General features: G+C 38.4%; 1 protein-coding gene across 4 annotated transcripts in view; it reads right to left on the reverse strand.

Moving 5' to 3' along the window:
- Positions 1-4,827: 4,827 nt before the first annotated feature.
- ANKS1B (ankyrin repeat and sterile alpha motif domain containing 1B) overlaps positions 4,828-18,450 on the reverse strand; it is a 188,704-nt gene continuing 175,081 nt past the window's right edge. For 3 of the 4 annotated variants that reach the window (XM_063447781.1, XM_063447782.1, XM_063447780.1), the window contains 3 exons: positions 8,588-8,725; positions 7,674-7,841; positions 4,828-5,249 (listed from right to left, as the gene is read on the reverse strand). In XM_063447781.1, the coding sequence (XP_063303851.1) occupies positions 5,142-5,249; positions 7,674-7,841; positions 8,588-8,725 (414 nt within the window). In that variant the 3' untranslated portion in view covers positions 4,828-5,141. Of the gene's footprint in view, positions 5,250-7,627; positions 7,842-8,587; positions 8,726-18,450 lie in introns of all 4 variants that reach the window. The other variant, XM_063447783.1, reaches the window with a different exon arrangement.

Genomic DNA, 18,450 nt, shown 5'->3' on the forward strand with positions numbered 1-18,450 from the left:
AAAAAAAAATTAAACTTACTCACGTGTCAGACCTGTTCTATAAAACAGATGTGTTCGTCTGATCTGGGGAGCACTTAGGTTGTGGAGATAATATATATACCTGTTTTCCCAATGTCAAATAACCCGACTTCCCGACAGGGCAGGGAGGCAATGCCATTGTGCCCCTTTTTGGCGGTGCTCAGCGCTGCTTGATTTCTATCCTTATTGATAACCTCATCCCCAAGATCACAGATTTAATTTAGATCATATTTGTTGGAAGTTTATGGTTGTGATACAGAAAGTTCTTCCAACTCCAACCACGCTCACCCCTTCACAAATTGTCCTAGGGTTGTCTAACTCATTCCCTGACCAAGATGGCTACATCTATTAGAGGCTAACACCATGACTCCTGTATTTTGGAGGCAGACTCTGGCACTAACATTGGTAACTAAGGGACAGACTGCTAGGTCTTTAAAAGAAATGCACCGGGCAGCCTTGGGCAAAAAACAAAGGTACCTTAGGACCTGGAATCCTTGGATAAAATATTGGACATGAAACCTCCAAAGTACACTAGGTTAGAACCAAGAGTCTGCAATATCTACTCAATATTTACTGATTAATAACAAGATCCCCCTTGTGACTGCCCACCAAGTAATCACTTGTCATACCCTGATCCCACCCGATACCAAAGCACCAAGCCCCAAGAAGACCACACTTTACTATAATTTCCTTAGGAACCTCAGACCACGCTTATGTATTCCAAAATGACAAATCCAATATTAAATATTAATTTTGTTTATGTATGTTGGCAATTATAATGTTTATTTTAAATTCATGCAGCAGTACCTTGAATTGATATCAGCTTGTACAACTGTAATTAGTTATTTACCCTGTGATTACTACAAATATCTAATAGTTGTTCTATAGTGCAATATTATCTGATGATCGACACCTACGCTGGTGCTCCCTTTCCCTCCACCATATTTGCTGCAATGCAAGGAGCGGCTGACTGCTGTCACTCCTCACACCTTCTAATAGCAGGCAGCCCGCTGCTGCCGGCCCCATATTACAGACTCCGCTCTCCAGTTAGATGATTTAGTAAGCGTGAGGCCTTAGGTGGCTGCATAAATTGCCTAATTAGAGAGCTGCCTACGTCTGGGACCTTTTCTGTCCTTGTTATTAGACTTTGAGAAGACATTAAACAGGCTAAAATGGCCCTATTTGTTCATTCTCATCAGACATCTTTAGTTTGCTTCTCACTTTCTTTCAGCTGTCTCAGCATTATATAATTTTATGTGAGTACAAATATGTATCCAATAAACCACCTGGAAAATGTTTGCAGAATTTTAAAGACCCTAACAAAGATTCCCCCTTACCTTTTCTTTTATCCCTGGAACACCTCTTAACTCTGATTGACCAACCCAAGATAACTAGTATGACACTCACAGGTATAACCTATAAACTGTCAGCCTATACCTATTTCTTTCCATGTCTCCACCAGTCACAGAGGTTGGCTTATCTGTACTGCTTTGAAATTCCCTCCAAGCCCTGAAATCCCTTCAATGGTTTGAATTAAATCTAGCTGAAAATGTAGAATGAGCAAAACCACAACTGTGTGTCAACAAACTGTGACCATAGGGTCAGCTACATACTGATGTGTTGGACCAGTCCCTTGGTTGATGGCTTTTGAAAATCAATCCAAGCACTGGTGGCAGATGTTTTTCAGCAACCTATTCCCCTGGACATGTGGGCACTCTTGTTGTCCTAACCTTTTGATCGTCTTCCATGGAATGAAAAAGGATTAGTAGCCACAATCTGTCTGGCAGTGAGCTGAGCCCTAGTGAAAACAATGGAGTGCTGGAGAAATACCTACTACGGCACTATAAAATTAAATAGCCGACAATAAGCTTATGGATAAACTCACCTCCATGGTCTGTCACCCCTTGAAATACAAGGCAGTCCACTGCTTGAATTTGGTAATGAATTACATTGTCAAGGGTTAAGAGTCTAGACAAGCTGCACTCCCTACCATCCTCTCTTACCCCCTACAATGACCTTCACTTTCTCTTCATCTCTTCACTTTTTTTTTTTTACCTTCTTTTTTACCTTTATTGTTGTGCTAGTTACATAGCTTGCAGTTAGCTTTAAACAAGCCTTTACATGTTGCACTTCAGTATGTATATATACCTTTTCTTTATGGATCTTATTAAAGATTTTTTTTTTTTTTTTTACAAATCTCCCAATGCTTCAGGCTGTTTCTTTAAAAAAAATAAAAAAAATTGCAATTTCTTCCTATCCTATGACACTGTATCTACCTGTGAGTTTGCAATATGCTTGTCAATGCTGTTGTGGCATCACAATTCTGTGTGTTATTCTTTGCACTATGAAAAAAAAGAATTTAAAATAAAATAAAAATCTCCCACTCATTCACACACTTGTATGATAGCCCATTGCTAATTATACCTCATGACATATTCTTCATGGGGACTTAGAGTGCCTGGACAAGTATGTTATCTCACAGATAAGGTGACTCCACTGTGTAAAAATGAACACTCCCTAAATTACTCTTTATCTATACCAGGCTTTCCATCAACCACTTGATGTACTCGATACTAGAAATGCATAGGCATACATTGATAATTACACATGGAGTGATGGAGTGGAGAATACATCATCAAATTACTAGATAAATGCTACATATACCCAGAACGCTTGGTGACTTGGGACTCCCTAGCTTATTTCTATATTTTTTCTCTGCTCAACTTGCCCAGATTGTTACCTGGCATTCGCTTATAGGTGTACACATGTGAGTAGACACAGAATCAGACCATATGTCTCCAATTTACTGAAATTTTGGTTTTGATTACCCAACAACCTATACTTTGCACAAAATTTCCATAATTACTCAATTCTTTTAAAATCTGGGATGGCCCAACTGTAATCTTACAGTATGTCAGTATTGTGTGTTGGTTCAAGCTGTGCCATAAACTGGCACCATCATGCAGGGGATTGGGGATATATCCAACAGCTCTCCACTTGTTCCCAGCGATTCTCATGCTGGCCACAATAGCCCCGCCCCCTTTTATAACGCGGCACATGCATGCCAATGTCATGACGCTAATGATGTCACGGCCCGCCAAAATGTTTGAATTCTACCATTTTGGGGGCGTGGCTACAAATCAAGGAACACAGTATTTAAGGGGAGTCCTGGGATAGTCTCATTGCCCTGTTGTGGTTCTTCATAGTCCCAATAGCGCATTTTCTTTTTTATGGTTCTCTCAGATTTTGACTTTTTGGCATTGTTGACTATTCTACCTTCTGTGTTCCTTTGACCCTGGCTCTTGTACTCTTGTTGTTCCTGATTTCTGGCATGGGGCTATCGCGGCCGGTGTGAGAATCACTGGGAACAAGTGGAGAGCTGTTGGATATGTCCCCAATACCAGCCTGAGCCAACACACAAGGTACCCTGACACAGTACACCATCCATCCCATTTTCAGTAACAGGGATTTCTTCCCTGGTTCACAACCTATTCTATTTCTTCAATTTGAAGACACAAGTATCTAACTGGTCTGCCATTTATATGTGGATGCATCATTATAGAGATCTGAAAACAATGTGACTAGATTTATCAAGACTTGAGATGGTACACCATTCCTCTTATATTGTTTTAGATTTGTGTTGGAGATTATGAAGGGATTGGGGCATATGAAGTGGATGTGTCATATTTTTGAAAACAATTTCAGCTGACTGAGGTCATGTTTACCATAATGTTAAGTATCCCTGAACTTAAAGGAATACTATAGGCACCAAAACTTAAGCTGTTTTAGTGTATATATCATTCCCCTCTCACTGCTCAATACTTTGTCTTTTCATAGTTAAATTAACTTTGTTTTTGTTTATGCAGCCCTAGCCACAACTCCCCTGACTGTGACTGACACAGCCTGTATGAAAAAAAAATGTTTAAATCAAGGTTTAAACTTGCTTTAAAAGCTTTTATCTCCTGCTCTGTAAATTAAACTTTAGGCACACTCAGGAGACGGCTGTTCACAGAGTAGAAGATGACATTCTAAATTATACAGACTATGCAATAAAGGAAGTTCAAAAATTAGATCTCTCTTTGCAGGAAGTGTGTGTAGGTCATATGCAGGGAGGTCTGCATTAACAAAGTGATATAACCTAATAGCAGAGAATTAGGCAATTAAAGTTAAAGCTAGAGTTATTTTGGTGCCTATAGTGTCCGTTTAACCTAAAGGTCTTTTTTTATGAACAAGCTGTACTGACTCTGCAAATTTATGAATGTAGTGCCATTTCAACACTCTATTCATGCATAACATTGTAGCACCCCCCCCAACCTGGCAAGCAATAAATGTACCACTAGCCCAAAATATAACATGAAACCAATGTTTCTTTTTGTCATTTCACTGACAATATCTTCTTGTTTATGGATACAGTAATAGATTTTTTTTTCTTTTTTACAATTTAGTAACAAGGCTTCAACTTCAATACCTTATAAAACTTTATACAAAGTACTCTTTACATTGAAGCAAACCCAGTTCGTTCAGAAATACTGAATATTAGTTCCGTAATGAAATCACATACAATAATAATTAGATACAAAGATGCACTTGTGCATATAAATTAATTGACTTCTTGGCAGTTTTTCATTTTTTTAAATTCTATATATATGTATATATCTATATATGCTGTTACACCCTTCCTATGAATCCAAATAATGCATATTGGGTTTGTTTACAATTTTACTGCCGTAAATCAAATGCATAATGTTTGTGAATAGCGTGATGTAGTTTTTATGGAGAATATATATAATTTTTTTTTATTATTTTTTTTTCTCATGGAAAAGTTCAAAAGGCTAAAAAGAAAAAAAAAGAAAAAGAAGAAAAAAGAACACTGTAATAGAGATTACAAGAAAACTCATCAAAAATATAGTCTGTTTTTTGGCAGTTCTTTGTCTTTTTTTGTATATTTTTTTGTGGTTTTTTTTTTGTTTGTGTTTGAAAATGCCATAACTTCATGACGTCTTACAACTCGCTCTAACAGTGCCTTCTTCTTTTCTGCAGAAGAGATTGCCATTTCTATGATGAAGTTGCTTCGGAGAGTGTACAAAGGCACACCAAGGAGGAGAGGACTTTTTAATATTTCTTTAAAAGATTGTGGTTTCATACTTGGTGCTAATGCCCCTTTTTGTTTCTTGTCCAGGTTCAACAATCCATGGCATATTGGCCAGTGTCTTTTGATCAGGCTGGTCTATCTGTTATAAACAAAGAGAATAACAAATAAAAAAAGTATATAAAAATAGGACACAAAAGGGACTCTTGCATCTGAGAATAATGCAAAAAAAAAAAAAAAAAGATTAAATTATACTTGATCCTTAGCTTCAAATAACAATAACTTGTACAATAGCCTCAACCATGTTTGTCACACGTAGTTGGTATAGTTTTATAAATGAAGAAAATGAACAAAGCCACAAATTAATATGAGCTGGCTTGTGATATAGCTCTGAAGTTGAGGGTTGGACAAAATATCTGAAAACACAGGGCTTGTAGATATGTGCAACTAAACACTGAAAACAGAAAGGGAGCATTTTTGGGCTATGAGATCTCAACCACTTTGTGGCCTCTGCTGACATTACTTTTGAAGAAGCACGTTTCCTCTGAGTGAAGGACATTCAGAGGTAAGTACTCTTGTTTTTTCACGTTTCTTTTTTATCACGGGGGTAACGATTTCCACTACGAGTATCTTTTTAACTCAGAACGTAGGCAGTTAGGAGCCTTGAAATAAACATTGGCCATCTAAAAATACATACAAAATGACTTGTTTTCTGAAATCCAGTGCATATTGGTTGGATTCTGGATTCTGTGACAAGCAAATAGTATAGGCAGTGAATTTCTTTCTCAATGCACCAAAAGAGCAGAAATGAGAAACTATGCCGTACTGCAATTATTACAGTGTGACAGAGGACCAAAAAGTCTACAGAAATGACACCACTGTATAAAAGCTCCTATAACTTGTGTTAACTTTGTGATGTTCAGTTTTTTTTAAAAATATGTATTTTAAATACCGTATATACTCGAGTATAAGCCGAGTTTTTCAGCACATTTTTTGTGCTGAAAAACCCCAACTCGGCTTATACTCGAGTCATTGTCTGTATTATGGAAATTTACATTGCCATAATACAGACTGGGGGCTGTGGAGGCTGCAGAGCTCTTACTTACCTTTCCTGCAGCTCCTGTCAGCTACCTCCTCCTCCGCGCGGGTCCGTTCAACACCTCTGTCAGCTCCCAGTGTAAGTCTCGCAAGAGCCGCGGGGTCATAGTGCGGCTCTCGCAAGACTTACAGTGGGAGCTGACAGAGGTGCTGAACGGACTGGCGCGGAGGAGGAGGGAGCTGACAGGAGCTGCAGGAGAGGTAAGTAAGAGCTCTGCTAGCCCCCCTCCTACACAGTGCCCATCCACTGGACCACCAGGCAGTGAGAGCCCCTCTCCCTGCCATGTATCAAGCAGGGAGGGGGGACGAAAAAAGTAAACATTATAATAAAATAAAATAATAATATAAAAAAATAATACAAATTATTAATATAACAAAAATAATATTACAATTATAATAATTAAAGAAATAATAATAAAAATGCCCACCCCCCACCAAGGCTCTGCATCACACTCTGCATCACACACACACACACTGCACTCATACACACACTGCACTCATACACACACACTGCATTCTCATACACACGCTGCACTAATACACACACACGCTGCACTCATACACACACTGCATTTATACACACACTGCATTCATACACACACTGCACTCATACACACACACGCTGCACTCATACACACACACGCTGCACTCATACATACACACTGCACTCATACATACACACTGCACTCATACACACACACTGCACTCATACACACACACTGCACTCATACACACACTGCACTCATACACACACACTGCATGCATACACACACACTGCATTCATACACACACACTGCATTAATTATATACACACACTGTAAATAAATATTCAATTAACATAATTTTTTTTTAGGATCTAATTTTATTTAGAAATTTACCAGTAGCTGCTGCATTTCCCACCCTAGTCTTATACTCGAGTCAATAAGTTTTCCCAGTTTTTTGGGGTAAAATTAGGGGCCTCGGCTTATATTCGGGTCGGCTTATACTCGAGTATATACGGTATATAGTATTTAATATCACATTCCTGTTAAGTCATGGCACAGCCAGCACACATCTTCTTCATCTCTTGCTAGGCACTCTTTATGCAAAGGATGCTTTTTTAAATTATAGAAAAGGATAAAGCTTGAAAAAAAAAAAAACTATTTACAGAGAACAAAGAAAGAGACACTCATTTCTAGAGCTTAATATAGCAGCATGGAATTCTACATTTAGTTTTTTTCAGAGCTCACAAGCATATATATTTGTTAAATATACGGGATAAGAAAGCAATATAAAGTGATGGTTTATCTATACCATAACATTTTTTTTCAAGAGTGTTTTGTGGACAAAATTATATAGGAAATTGAGACAATGATACTATGTGCCCACAAGAGGGGAGTAGTGGTCATTAAGAGTTTATTTAGGCTGAAATTACAAACTCACCTGTGCTTTTAATTTGGGTTTCAAATGTTCATTAGACTTGACTCACCGTTGCCTTTCGAATGCTAACACGAGGTTTGGGGATAGGTTTGGAAGGCTTGCTGTCGAAACTTTCTGGTAGTGTAGAAGAATGGCCTCCTTTTCGAGCCTGAAGTGCTAGCTGGTACGCAACTTCAAAAGCTTGGCCAAGTGTTAAAATGATCTCATACGCTAGATTCTGAAATAATATTAGATTACAAAATCAATGTTTCGCTTAAAAAGACATAAAAAACATTATAGCCACAAAAAATATATAGTTCACAAGAAATGTTATTCCAACATAGTTAAATTTAAACAGAATGTTGTAGCATTGTTTAGGATTTTATCAGGATGACCAATTATGCAATTTGTAATAGTCTGTTGTTACTTAACTAACATGACTATCCACATTAGTGGTCAAGTTTCTTGGAAAGTTAGACTTGCCTGTCAGAAAGCTGTGATTGGTTGACGTCTAAGCCAACCAATCACAGTGCTCTGATTGAGAATTCAAATCATGGGTAGACCTCTATAAAGTCCTTTCCCGACTTAAATGCTGAGTCTGCGTGGTTGGGGAGTTAAATATAATATCCTGCTTGTGTGTAGTCTTAAAAAAAAGTTATACACCACAGTGTGAATTTTAAATTGTAGGCCAAAACAGATTAATTTGATAAATTCTTCCACTTACCGGTAGCTTTGTTTTCAGTTCGGCAATTTTGGACTAAAATTTCTAATTTACTTTGATTTGTGAAAACTCACTTTAGTGAAAGTGTCAAGTCAGAGAAACACTTTATTTTAACATCATGAACCTACCAACATTACTGGAGCACTTTCTAATAACACTTTCATTAACAGATACACATTTTATTACCGAGGATTATTTTGATAGTAAGAGATGTTTTAAATCATCTATTTATTCCTTACTATATGAACTCCAGTAACACTGACCACATCAAATGCTGTAAACACATGGCAGTAGTGGAGGTTGGATTTCAAGTCTTTTGTGATGTAGGCAAAGGTCGAGAGATCTTCAGGGTCCTGGGCAGCACAGGAGATATTACGAATTTCATGTTCTGCAATGATCCCCTGCAAAGAAAATCAAAGCATGTCAAGAATAATGGACAGAGGCAAAAAAAACTTTGCTGCATAGAGGTTTTGCATTTTTATGTGTACATTTGTATTTGTTTTCACAGTACACACATTACCACAAGTATGCTAAAACAATAATAGTTGCTATTGAGATGAAAAGCAACAATGCATTTGAAATAAAAGAAAGGAAAGGTAGGAAAAAGGAACCAGGAGGCCCAGGTGATGTGCAAGTTCAGGTAGGTGGGTCTAGTGACGCCAGAAATCTATTACGAGATCAAGTTGACTTACAGGGCTATCGACTAAAGTGAGAATTCCAAGTGAATTTCAAATTTAAGACCAGAGTAGAAGTCTGGAAAGCATGGGTAACTTGGATATTTTTTCAGTTTGGTTAGTTTGATCTTAAATTTGAAATTAACTTTGAATTCACCTTAAATTCTCACTTTAGTGAATATCCCTGCACAGCACCTTACGGTAATGGTAAGAAATTTGCTTTTTGAAATTTGTTGTTGTAATTACTTGATGTAGAGGTAGAGTGTTCAGTCCAATATCTAGGTTTTGGGGGATTTCAACTAAACGAGTACCTCTAGTTTATACAAATAATACAATTCCTATTCTATTACAATAATATATAATACAGGTTATTGTGTAGGGTGGCAAATGCACACTGGCAAACATAAATAACATAAAATAAACATAATGGGAAAAATGATCAGTTGTCTCAAGGCCACGCACATAATTAAGAGTAAGCTATGATCATCCACCTCCTCTTTCCTAACCCACGTACTAAGTTGTATTAACTTTTTCAATCCAGCACATGAGACGGAGACGGGGGGGGGGGGGGGGGGGGGGGATGTTCTTTGTCCCTTCTGCCCAACACACATTGAAGAGTGGAGATTTGGAGAGTGACAATACCCATGTTCTCTTTTAATTCTTCACACTTAGGAGGAATGTACATAAATGATCTTATTCTAGCTTAATTATTTTTATAATAAATTAATTATTATTATATGGGAGCACTAGGATGTCAACTCCATTTCTTTTCTTTCTTTTTTTTTTGTATTTAAACACTATGCTATATAAATATACATGTATGCTGCCAGTAGAACTTTAAAAGGCCAAATTGCTAAAATTTTCATTACTTTTTTACTTTTATTTAGGCAAGACATAAATGAACACTATAGACCACCAAAGCACTTTAGCTTGCAGTGGGCCTCCTGCTGCATTAAGTCCTTCAACATCACCATACAATTTGATGAGATGTTTGCATAGTTCAGAGCCGATTTACAACAGGCTCTCAAGATTGTAAGTTCCATTAAGCACTCTACTTTATTGTATCATTTGACATACTACACCATGATGGTTTTTTTTTTTGTCAATCTTTCTTTTATTGAGGCAGGTGTTAAATGGGGTACAGAATAAAGAAGATGGGATGCACGGTATTTGTACAGAGTGGGATCACTTTAACACAATAGTACATCTCCTTCGAATGGCAGCCTCATTTTATATTAAGCAAGCTTTCCAAAAAGTTAATAACACGTATAAAGTAGCAGTTATGAAGGTAGCTTTGAACTATACAATTGTATCGTTAGAGTTAAAGTAAAGGAAACAAGTGTAAAACAAATGAAAAAACAATCTATGCTTGACGTTGCTAGACTAGCTATGGTAAGTATTTGGATCCAGATGTTTAGGTAATTTACATAATTAATATTGGCTTAAAGTGCAGTCTCTCCAATTCTCTCTTTAATTTGAGACAATTCACATCCAAATTGGAGGAAAGGTTTAGGAATTACAATGCAATAATATGTAGTTTCCTCTTTTTCAAGGGACCAAAGGTAGTTGGACAATTTACTCAAAAGCTGATTCATGAACAGGTGTGGGCTATTCCTTCAATATTTCAATATTAAAGGTCTCCAATTGGGGACGGGGCCTGATGGTAATGGTGACTGAATGCATTCTTTGTGTGCTCCTCGTGCTTGTGGCAATTAAGTCCAATCGCCTGCACCACTTGCTTCCTATTTTAAGCTGACTGAAGCATCATGCTATCCAGCATCGACTGACCGGCTCAGGGACGCATCCAGCGGTCGTCTGCTGAGATTTTGTGTGTGAGTCCTAGCAGGCATTGCAGAGGGGCGACACGCACTGACTTATGGAGTTAAAGCTCCATTTCTCCCTACTATGGACCAGTGGGGATAATCCGGGTCCCTGCCCTGATGGCTCCTTACCTCAGTGGGAGGATGGCAGCAGTGCCACGATTCCCACTGTTACTGTGAATGGTGCACCCAGCATGGCGGAGATCACATCCCCCTGGAGGCATCTAGAGGAGGGCACCTGTATTCTGCAGCTGTTGAGTCACCACTTTCAACAATTCTGGCGGAAGCTGCAGAACTGTTGTCTATCGAATGTCACACAACCTCCAAAGTCTCACCTGCCTGCACAAATACTCTGGAACTCCTGTGACAGACACATGGCTCTGGGCCCTGTTGTGGCCCACATCAAGCGGCATGGACCGCACAGCCGTCGTCGGAGGATGGCAGCGCAAAAACATCTGCTGAAACAAGGCACACACAAGAGAGACAGGAGAGCTCCCAGACAGGCAGCAACACAACATGGAATGCTGACTGCCCCCAACATCTGACCTGCCTTCAAGGTGCTATTTCACTGGTACTTACACCACTGGGCTTGCTATTTACCACCACTATCTGTTACTTTTACTTTCCCTTGAAAGGCATAGGCTGAAGGACACCTGGAATGTCTCAGTGTGCTGCTCCATACTCACTATTGTGCTGCAGCAACCTGCTTCTCTATAATCCTTATCAAATAATAACTGGACTCTCGCAACTATCACACGGAGCCCTACTGGGTGGAACCTCTCTCCAGACAACAGTCATTTGATAAGTTCAATGTTATTCTATGCTTTTGTTGACTTCTCATGCAAAGTTTTGTTTAGCTTGAAAATATTACCGTGCTTCCCATACCGTGCTTCCCATACCTGCTTATTATATAAAAAATGTCCAACACTCTTGTCATATCCTGTAATGCTCATGCACCCTCTTATGTTTTACCTCAGCCTATGGATATGTCTATATAAGCTCATTTGTCAGTCTCTACACAACAAAAATTAAAAATATAAAAATAGAATAAAAATAAAGGTCTGGAGTTGATTCCAGGTGTGGCATTTGGAAGTTGTTGCTGTGAACCCACAACAGGTGGTCAAATGAGCTCTCAATGCAAGTGATAACAGGCCATCAGAAATAGCATGAACATTAGGAGTGGCCAAATCAACCGTTTGGTACATTCTGAGTAAAAAAAAAGAATGCACTGATGAGCTCTGCAACACAAAAAAAAGGCATGGACACCCCCAAAAAAATAACAGTGGTGGATGATTGTTGGTTCCTTGGCATGCCAAAGAAAAAGTCCTTCACAACATCCAGCCAAGTGAAGAACACTCTCCAGGAAGTAAGCATATCTACCTTAAAGAGAAGACTTCATAAAAGCAAATACAGAGGGCTCACCACAAGGTGCAAACAATTCATAAGCTTCTAGAAAAGAAAGAACACTTTAGAGTTTGCAAAAAAAAAATCTAAAAGCCAGCCCAATTCTGAAACAATATTTTTGGACAGATGAAACTAAGATCAATTTGTGCCAGAATGATGGGAAGAAAAAAGTATGGAAAAGGCTGAGAACGGCTCATGATCCAAAGCATACCACATCTGTAAAACACGGTGGAGGCAGTGTGATAGCATGGACATGCTTGGCTTCCAATAGCACTGGATCACTAGTATTTACTGATGGTGTCACAGAAGACAGAAGCATCCGGACGAATTATGAAGAGTATTGGGATTTATTGTGAAATTACTGAGTGTTATACACGACAAAACCCAGTGTAAGGTGGAGCGCTATGTAATAACTTACCCCCCTTGGGGTTCTCAGTTAACCTAAGGGGGGAGAAAGGTACAATAGTGTAGAGTATCAAGTACAATCTGAGTGCAATAACCAAAAGATGGTTCACTCACGTGGTTCTGAGCCTAAACAGGACAGGCTCAGATCTCTCGAGCGGATGTGTCCTTAAGGAGACACGGAACCTTTAGAGGTTGATTTTCTAAATTTTCTCTCTGTGAAATGTGATAAAAAACCGAAATCTGGTGCAATAAATTCCGGATACCAGTGTGTGCAGGTAGATAAATAGAACTGCTCACCTTTCATAGAGCCTCAGACTTGGCTCTAAGTGTTTCAGCAAATGTGTCTATAAGGGGACACATACCCTTCTTTGGTTGAAGCGGGAACTGTAGATGTAGACTTAATCAAAATCTCAGGTGGACAGATATTAAGTAGTAAAAGTATATTTATTGGTAAAAATAATTATGTGTATAACACTATAAAAACAACAAAAAATATATATAAAAAAACAATGTCCAAACTTCTGAGATGATCCGAGACGCGTTTCGACTGGTCGGCTTTTTCAATCGGTGTCTCTCTCTTGGTTCCCTGTCTTCTTTTAAATGCTGTCTGTGGTTTCCATTGGTGGATGGTTTCGCGCCCTCCGGTTCCGGTTCAGCTGTAGCCATAATTGTCTTTCTTTTCATTCCGGTTTCGTCGACTGGAAGTGACGTCGCGCTGGTCTCGTCGACCGGAAGTGACGTATCGCTCGTGCAAAGTCCTATTTCCTGATAAGTCCATTGGCGCCATTTTGTTTAATGGCAGCGATCTAATAGGAGGGTGATACTCCCATAGGGATATAGTGCAGGAAAAATAAGGGCAACATAAAAGCTAATTAGATCCAGATATAGCAGATATTGAATATATCCAAATATTAAAACGATCTTAAGGGTGTATTCTATTCTTAGGCATACAGGTACACATATGTTTATATATATCCTTAGACAGTTATAATTCATCTGTATATTTAAAGTGCATAAAGTATTCTAGATTCTATATATTGCAAACGATTATAATAAAAACCATAGTGGGTGGATAATAAAAACAATAAAAATCTGACACCTTCATGCTTTTAGTGCAAAAAGAGATTAAAAATACATGTGTAGAAAGAAATCTCTACCACATGTAAAGGCAGTGGTAAAAGTGCATAAAAGGTTTATAAGAAGTGACAAAGTTCGAAGTCATTATTAAGACCATGGGGTGTCAGTGTGTTCAAATTAAAAATCCACCTCATTTCTAATTGCCCCAAACGTTTAATGAGATCCTCCCCTCTCCAGTTTGGTACCAGTTTGTGTATACCCATAAATTTCATATTATTTGGGTTTTTATCGTGTTTTTCCAGGAAGTGTGCTGATAAACTGTGTTTTGTAAATCCATTTTTAATATTTCTAATATGCTCCTGTATACGTACATTGAGGTTGCGGATAGTACGTCCCACATAAAGTAAACCACACGGGCATGTGATGACATATACTTTATAGACTTTTTTTGAGTAGCATGTAATTAGTTCTTTTATTTTAAAACTTTGTTTGGGATTTTTGGGATGATTAAAAGTCTGTATGTGTCTTTTTGTATTTTGTGTGTTCTTGCATGCACCACAAGTGCCACATCCGAAGAAACTTTTTGATTTATTTAGAAAATGGTCTTGTTCCTTGGTTCTTATATGGTTATGTACTAAAGTGCGGTTTAAACTTGGTACTCCTCTATATACTATAGTGGGTTTCTCAGGGAGGATAGAGTTTAGTGTATCATCGTTTTTTGGAATGGGCTAGTGTTTGTTCAGAATTCTCTTGAATTGTTTACTTTTGCAGTTGAAATCACAGACAAACACTGGTCCATTTTTAGCTTCCTTTTTCTCCTTATATCTAATTAGAGAAGATCTCTCTTCTACTTTAACTTTGTCATAGGCTGTATTCAGCAGGTCTTCTTGATATCCCTTTTCTTTAAAATTATCTAGGACAATCTGTGCCTGCTCATGGAATGTTGTGTCCTCCGTACAGTTGCGCCTTATTCTAAGTAACTGAGCTCTGGGGGCATTGAGTAGCCACGGAGAATAATGGCAGCTGTCGTCGTGTCTATAGCTGTTAACGTCTACGATCTTGAAGAAGGTCTTAGTCTTAAGTGTTTGGTTCTCTACATAGATGTTAAGGTCTAAAAAGTTTACACATGATTTGCTATAGTTGGAGGTTAATTTGATTCCCCACTCATTAGAGTTGAGGTGTGTGAGAAAGGTTTGTAGAGACTTTTCATCTCCCCTCCATATAAAGAACAGATCATCTATGTACCTACGATAGGTCACGAGGCTCGACTCCCATCTAGTATCCCCATAAATGAACTCTTGTTCCCAATGGGACATGAAGAGGTTCGCATAGCTGGGAGCGAACCTCGTGCCCATCGCAGTACTGCATGTTTGGAGATAAAAGTTGTTCCCATACCAAAAGTAGTTATTGTTGAGGATCCATGTAATCCCCTCAACTATAAAATCTACCTGGTCTGGATGTAAGCTACGGGATTGGTCTAGAAATATCCTAGTCGCCAAGCATCCTCTATCGTGGGGGATGATCGTATACAGTGAAGTTACATCTGATGTAACCAGATAAAAATTATTGGGATATTGGGATTTATTGTCTGCTCAGATTTAGCCAAATGCAGTGAAGTGAATTGGGGCTTCCCTTAACAGATGGACATTGACCCAAAACATACTGCATAAGTAAGGAGTTTTTTAAGGCAAAGAAGTGGAATATTATGCAATGACCGAGTCAATCACCTGATCTCAACCCAATCAAGCATGCTTTTAACTTGCTGCAAACAAATGTTAAGGCAGGAAGACCCACAAACAAATAACAACTGAAGACAGCTGCAGTAAAGGCCTTGCAAAGCATCATAAAGGAGGAAACATTTGGAGAAATCCATGTATTCCAGATTTCAAGCCAGAGTGGCCCACCGGCATACAGGGAAATTTCCCGGCACCTGGGGCTGCGCGGCACTCTAATTCTGCCCTCACATAGAGAGGGACTGAGGGAGCCATGCGGCTGTTTTTAGTAATATTGTGGCCGTTGGCCACTTGTAGATGCCGCCGATCTGTTGAAACTAGTCACATCTTCTTGCACGTGACTTACACATCGTTCCTAAACACTTCCTGTAAAGAGTAATCTAATGTTTATACTTCCTTTATTGCAAATTTTGTATAATGTAGAATGTCTTACATCCTGCCCTGTATTTAATTAAAGTTATATTCACAGAGCAGGAGATAAAAAAAAAAAAAACTCTAACTCTAAAAAGTTACATCTGATTGAAAATGAAATTATAATTTTTTCATCATTGAATTGAGCGGTAAAACTTCAGAGGCATGATCTATACACAAAATCTGCTTCATTAAGGTAAAGTTGTTTGGTGACTCTAGTGTCCCATTAAAGATTTGAGGAAAAAATTGCAAAATTTAGAGTTTTTATTGACTTGAAAAGTACACACAAACTTGCGATGCCACAACAGCAAGAGCAAGCGTTTTGGTAATATGCATAGGTTTACATAGTCATGACAAAAAATGTGCACATATTTTATGTAAAGATAATAATAATCAACAGGCTAAGTAGGCATGTTTAACTGGTGGGCACATTGAGTATGAGACACAAGCTGTCTATGCTTAGTATGTATCATAAGCGAGGTTCAGGAGTAAGTAAAATTAGAGGCAAGTACATGTGCACCCAAACTTGTTAGACTAACATGTTACACATGTGGTGTGTGCTACAGCAGGCACTTCCGTGAGGGTGCGACTTGATCTGTGGAGTTTTTATTGACTTTTACTTGCTGATATACTCAATGTGGTTGATGGGGGTTGGCCTGACCTCCATTAACATATATATTGAGAATTTCATATTGCATGTGTAAGAATATCTGTGGAGGATCTTTAAGATCTTCCCTATACCTCCCTACACCCCAGCCACAATTTGTTCTCTTGTGTATTAGTTGTGATGTTCCCAGTAGGCAATTCGTTTGTGATACGATACAGTCACCGCACAATAGAGTCAGATTAATAGAGTGAATGAATACAGTAAAATACGGCAGTCGATCAGACACAGGCAGCCTTTATTTTTCAAGCTGCTGTGCCCTGTGAATCCCAAGAGATTCAGACAGACAGCCATATCATCCTGGCAGTTAGAATCCATAGCAGTTGAGAGTGCCAGAGCTTGCTTGTTCCTGCAGCTCAGGGCGGATGATATACCTGGTGTTCATGCATGTTCTCATAATATTACATCCCATTGTAAGTCTGAATTATTTTCTGGCTTGATGTAGCGACTCTGTCTCAGGGGAAGGAGATTTTCTGAGTCACGAACTGGTTCACTATTTGCAAGGCATGCTTAGAATCCTCAAACATGCAAAATCATTTGCATGCTGACTGTAAATGACTTCATGTGACGTTCATTAACCTTGAGTGGATGTAGCAGAGCATTTACACAATGATAAATCATTTCATATGCTGATGGTGCAGCAAGAATAAGTTATCCCAGTACTTGGTTATTTAAAGGGACACAAAACACTTTGATAATAATAGGAACCATATTAAATCGTATGTTACAAGAATTAAAAAATCTGTTCAGTTCAGGGTATTAATTTGATCTGTTGGAGAGTTGAATGACAAACTAATAAGCCAGTATTATTTTTACTTATATTAGTGGAGATTATGTTAAAATAAGTCAGTTGATTTTAAAATTAGAAAAAAAACTTTTACTCATTCCCCTGGCTGAGATTTTGTTTTGGTTTGAAAAAAGCTAAACACTCTCTATTGCCTTTATACCCTTCATTATCTTCTAGGAAAAAAAATAAAGTCACTTGGACATCACTATACACTGGCTAAAGTATCTTCCCTTAATGCGAATGCACTGCTCTACTGCAATAATATGCATATACTGCATAATGGCTCCCATTGATTTAGTTTGGGGGAAGCTCCGACTCTGCATGCTATCATGTATGAGTGAATCTTGAAAAGAGTGCATGCTCAGTCAGTGAGAGGACTGGGATTAGATGGAATATACAAGACATCACCTGCTTAAGAAGAACAACATCCTAGAGAATGCTGGAATGCTAAACAAATGAATATTTACAATTTTTAGATTAATATATACATTACAAAAATGCTCTCTGCTCTCTCTCAGCACTGATATATTGTGCACTACATAGAAAGTGACTGATGGCGGCAGGAAAGGGACAGTGGACAGTTGGAAAATATGTCATTGTAGGGAGCAGTGCTTCCATGCTTCTTGGGCTCTGAGTCCAGGGTCACAAATGCAGCCCTAGATTGAACTTTTTGTTATGCAGTAGCAAAGTAGTATTTCAGTATTTTACAGTTAACTAAATCCCACATTGAGCAGCTGGCTGCATATAACTAGGCTTACCATTATTTGTTGAGTTGAAACTAGAACCAAATGGAGTATCACCAGGCGTGGTACCGGGTGGGCTAGTGTACCCTGTTGGGGAGGGGGGCGGGAACCAGTACCCCACCCATGTCTGGATATTTGAAGCTAGTTTGACAGTTACATATAAATGAAATGCTTTTTTTTTTTTTAATTACATTTTTTATAAGAAAATGCATTGCAAAATATACACAGCATCTCTGATAAGAGAGCTGTGATATCTGTCATCATACACAAGGTAATCTAGTTTAAAATCCACTTATTCGTAGTAGTAGCAAATGTATAGATTGGGGGATAAACCTATAAAAACAGGTCTCTTCACCACCTATAAGTGACAATAAAGTCTTCAGGATAGGGTTGGCATAGAACTCAATG

Source organism: Pelobates fuscus, chromosome 3, assembly GCF_036172605.1.
Source record: "Pelobates fuscus isolate aPelFus1 chromosome 3, aPelFus1.pri, whole genome shotgun sequence".
Classification (NCBI taxonomy): Eukaryota; Metazoa; Chordata; class Amphibia; order Anura; family Pelobatidae; genus Pelobates; species Pelobates fuscus.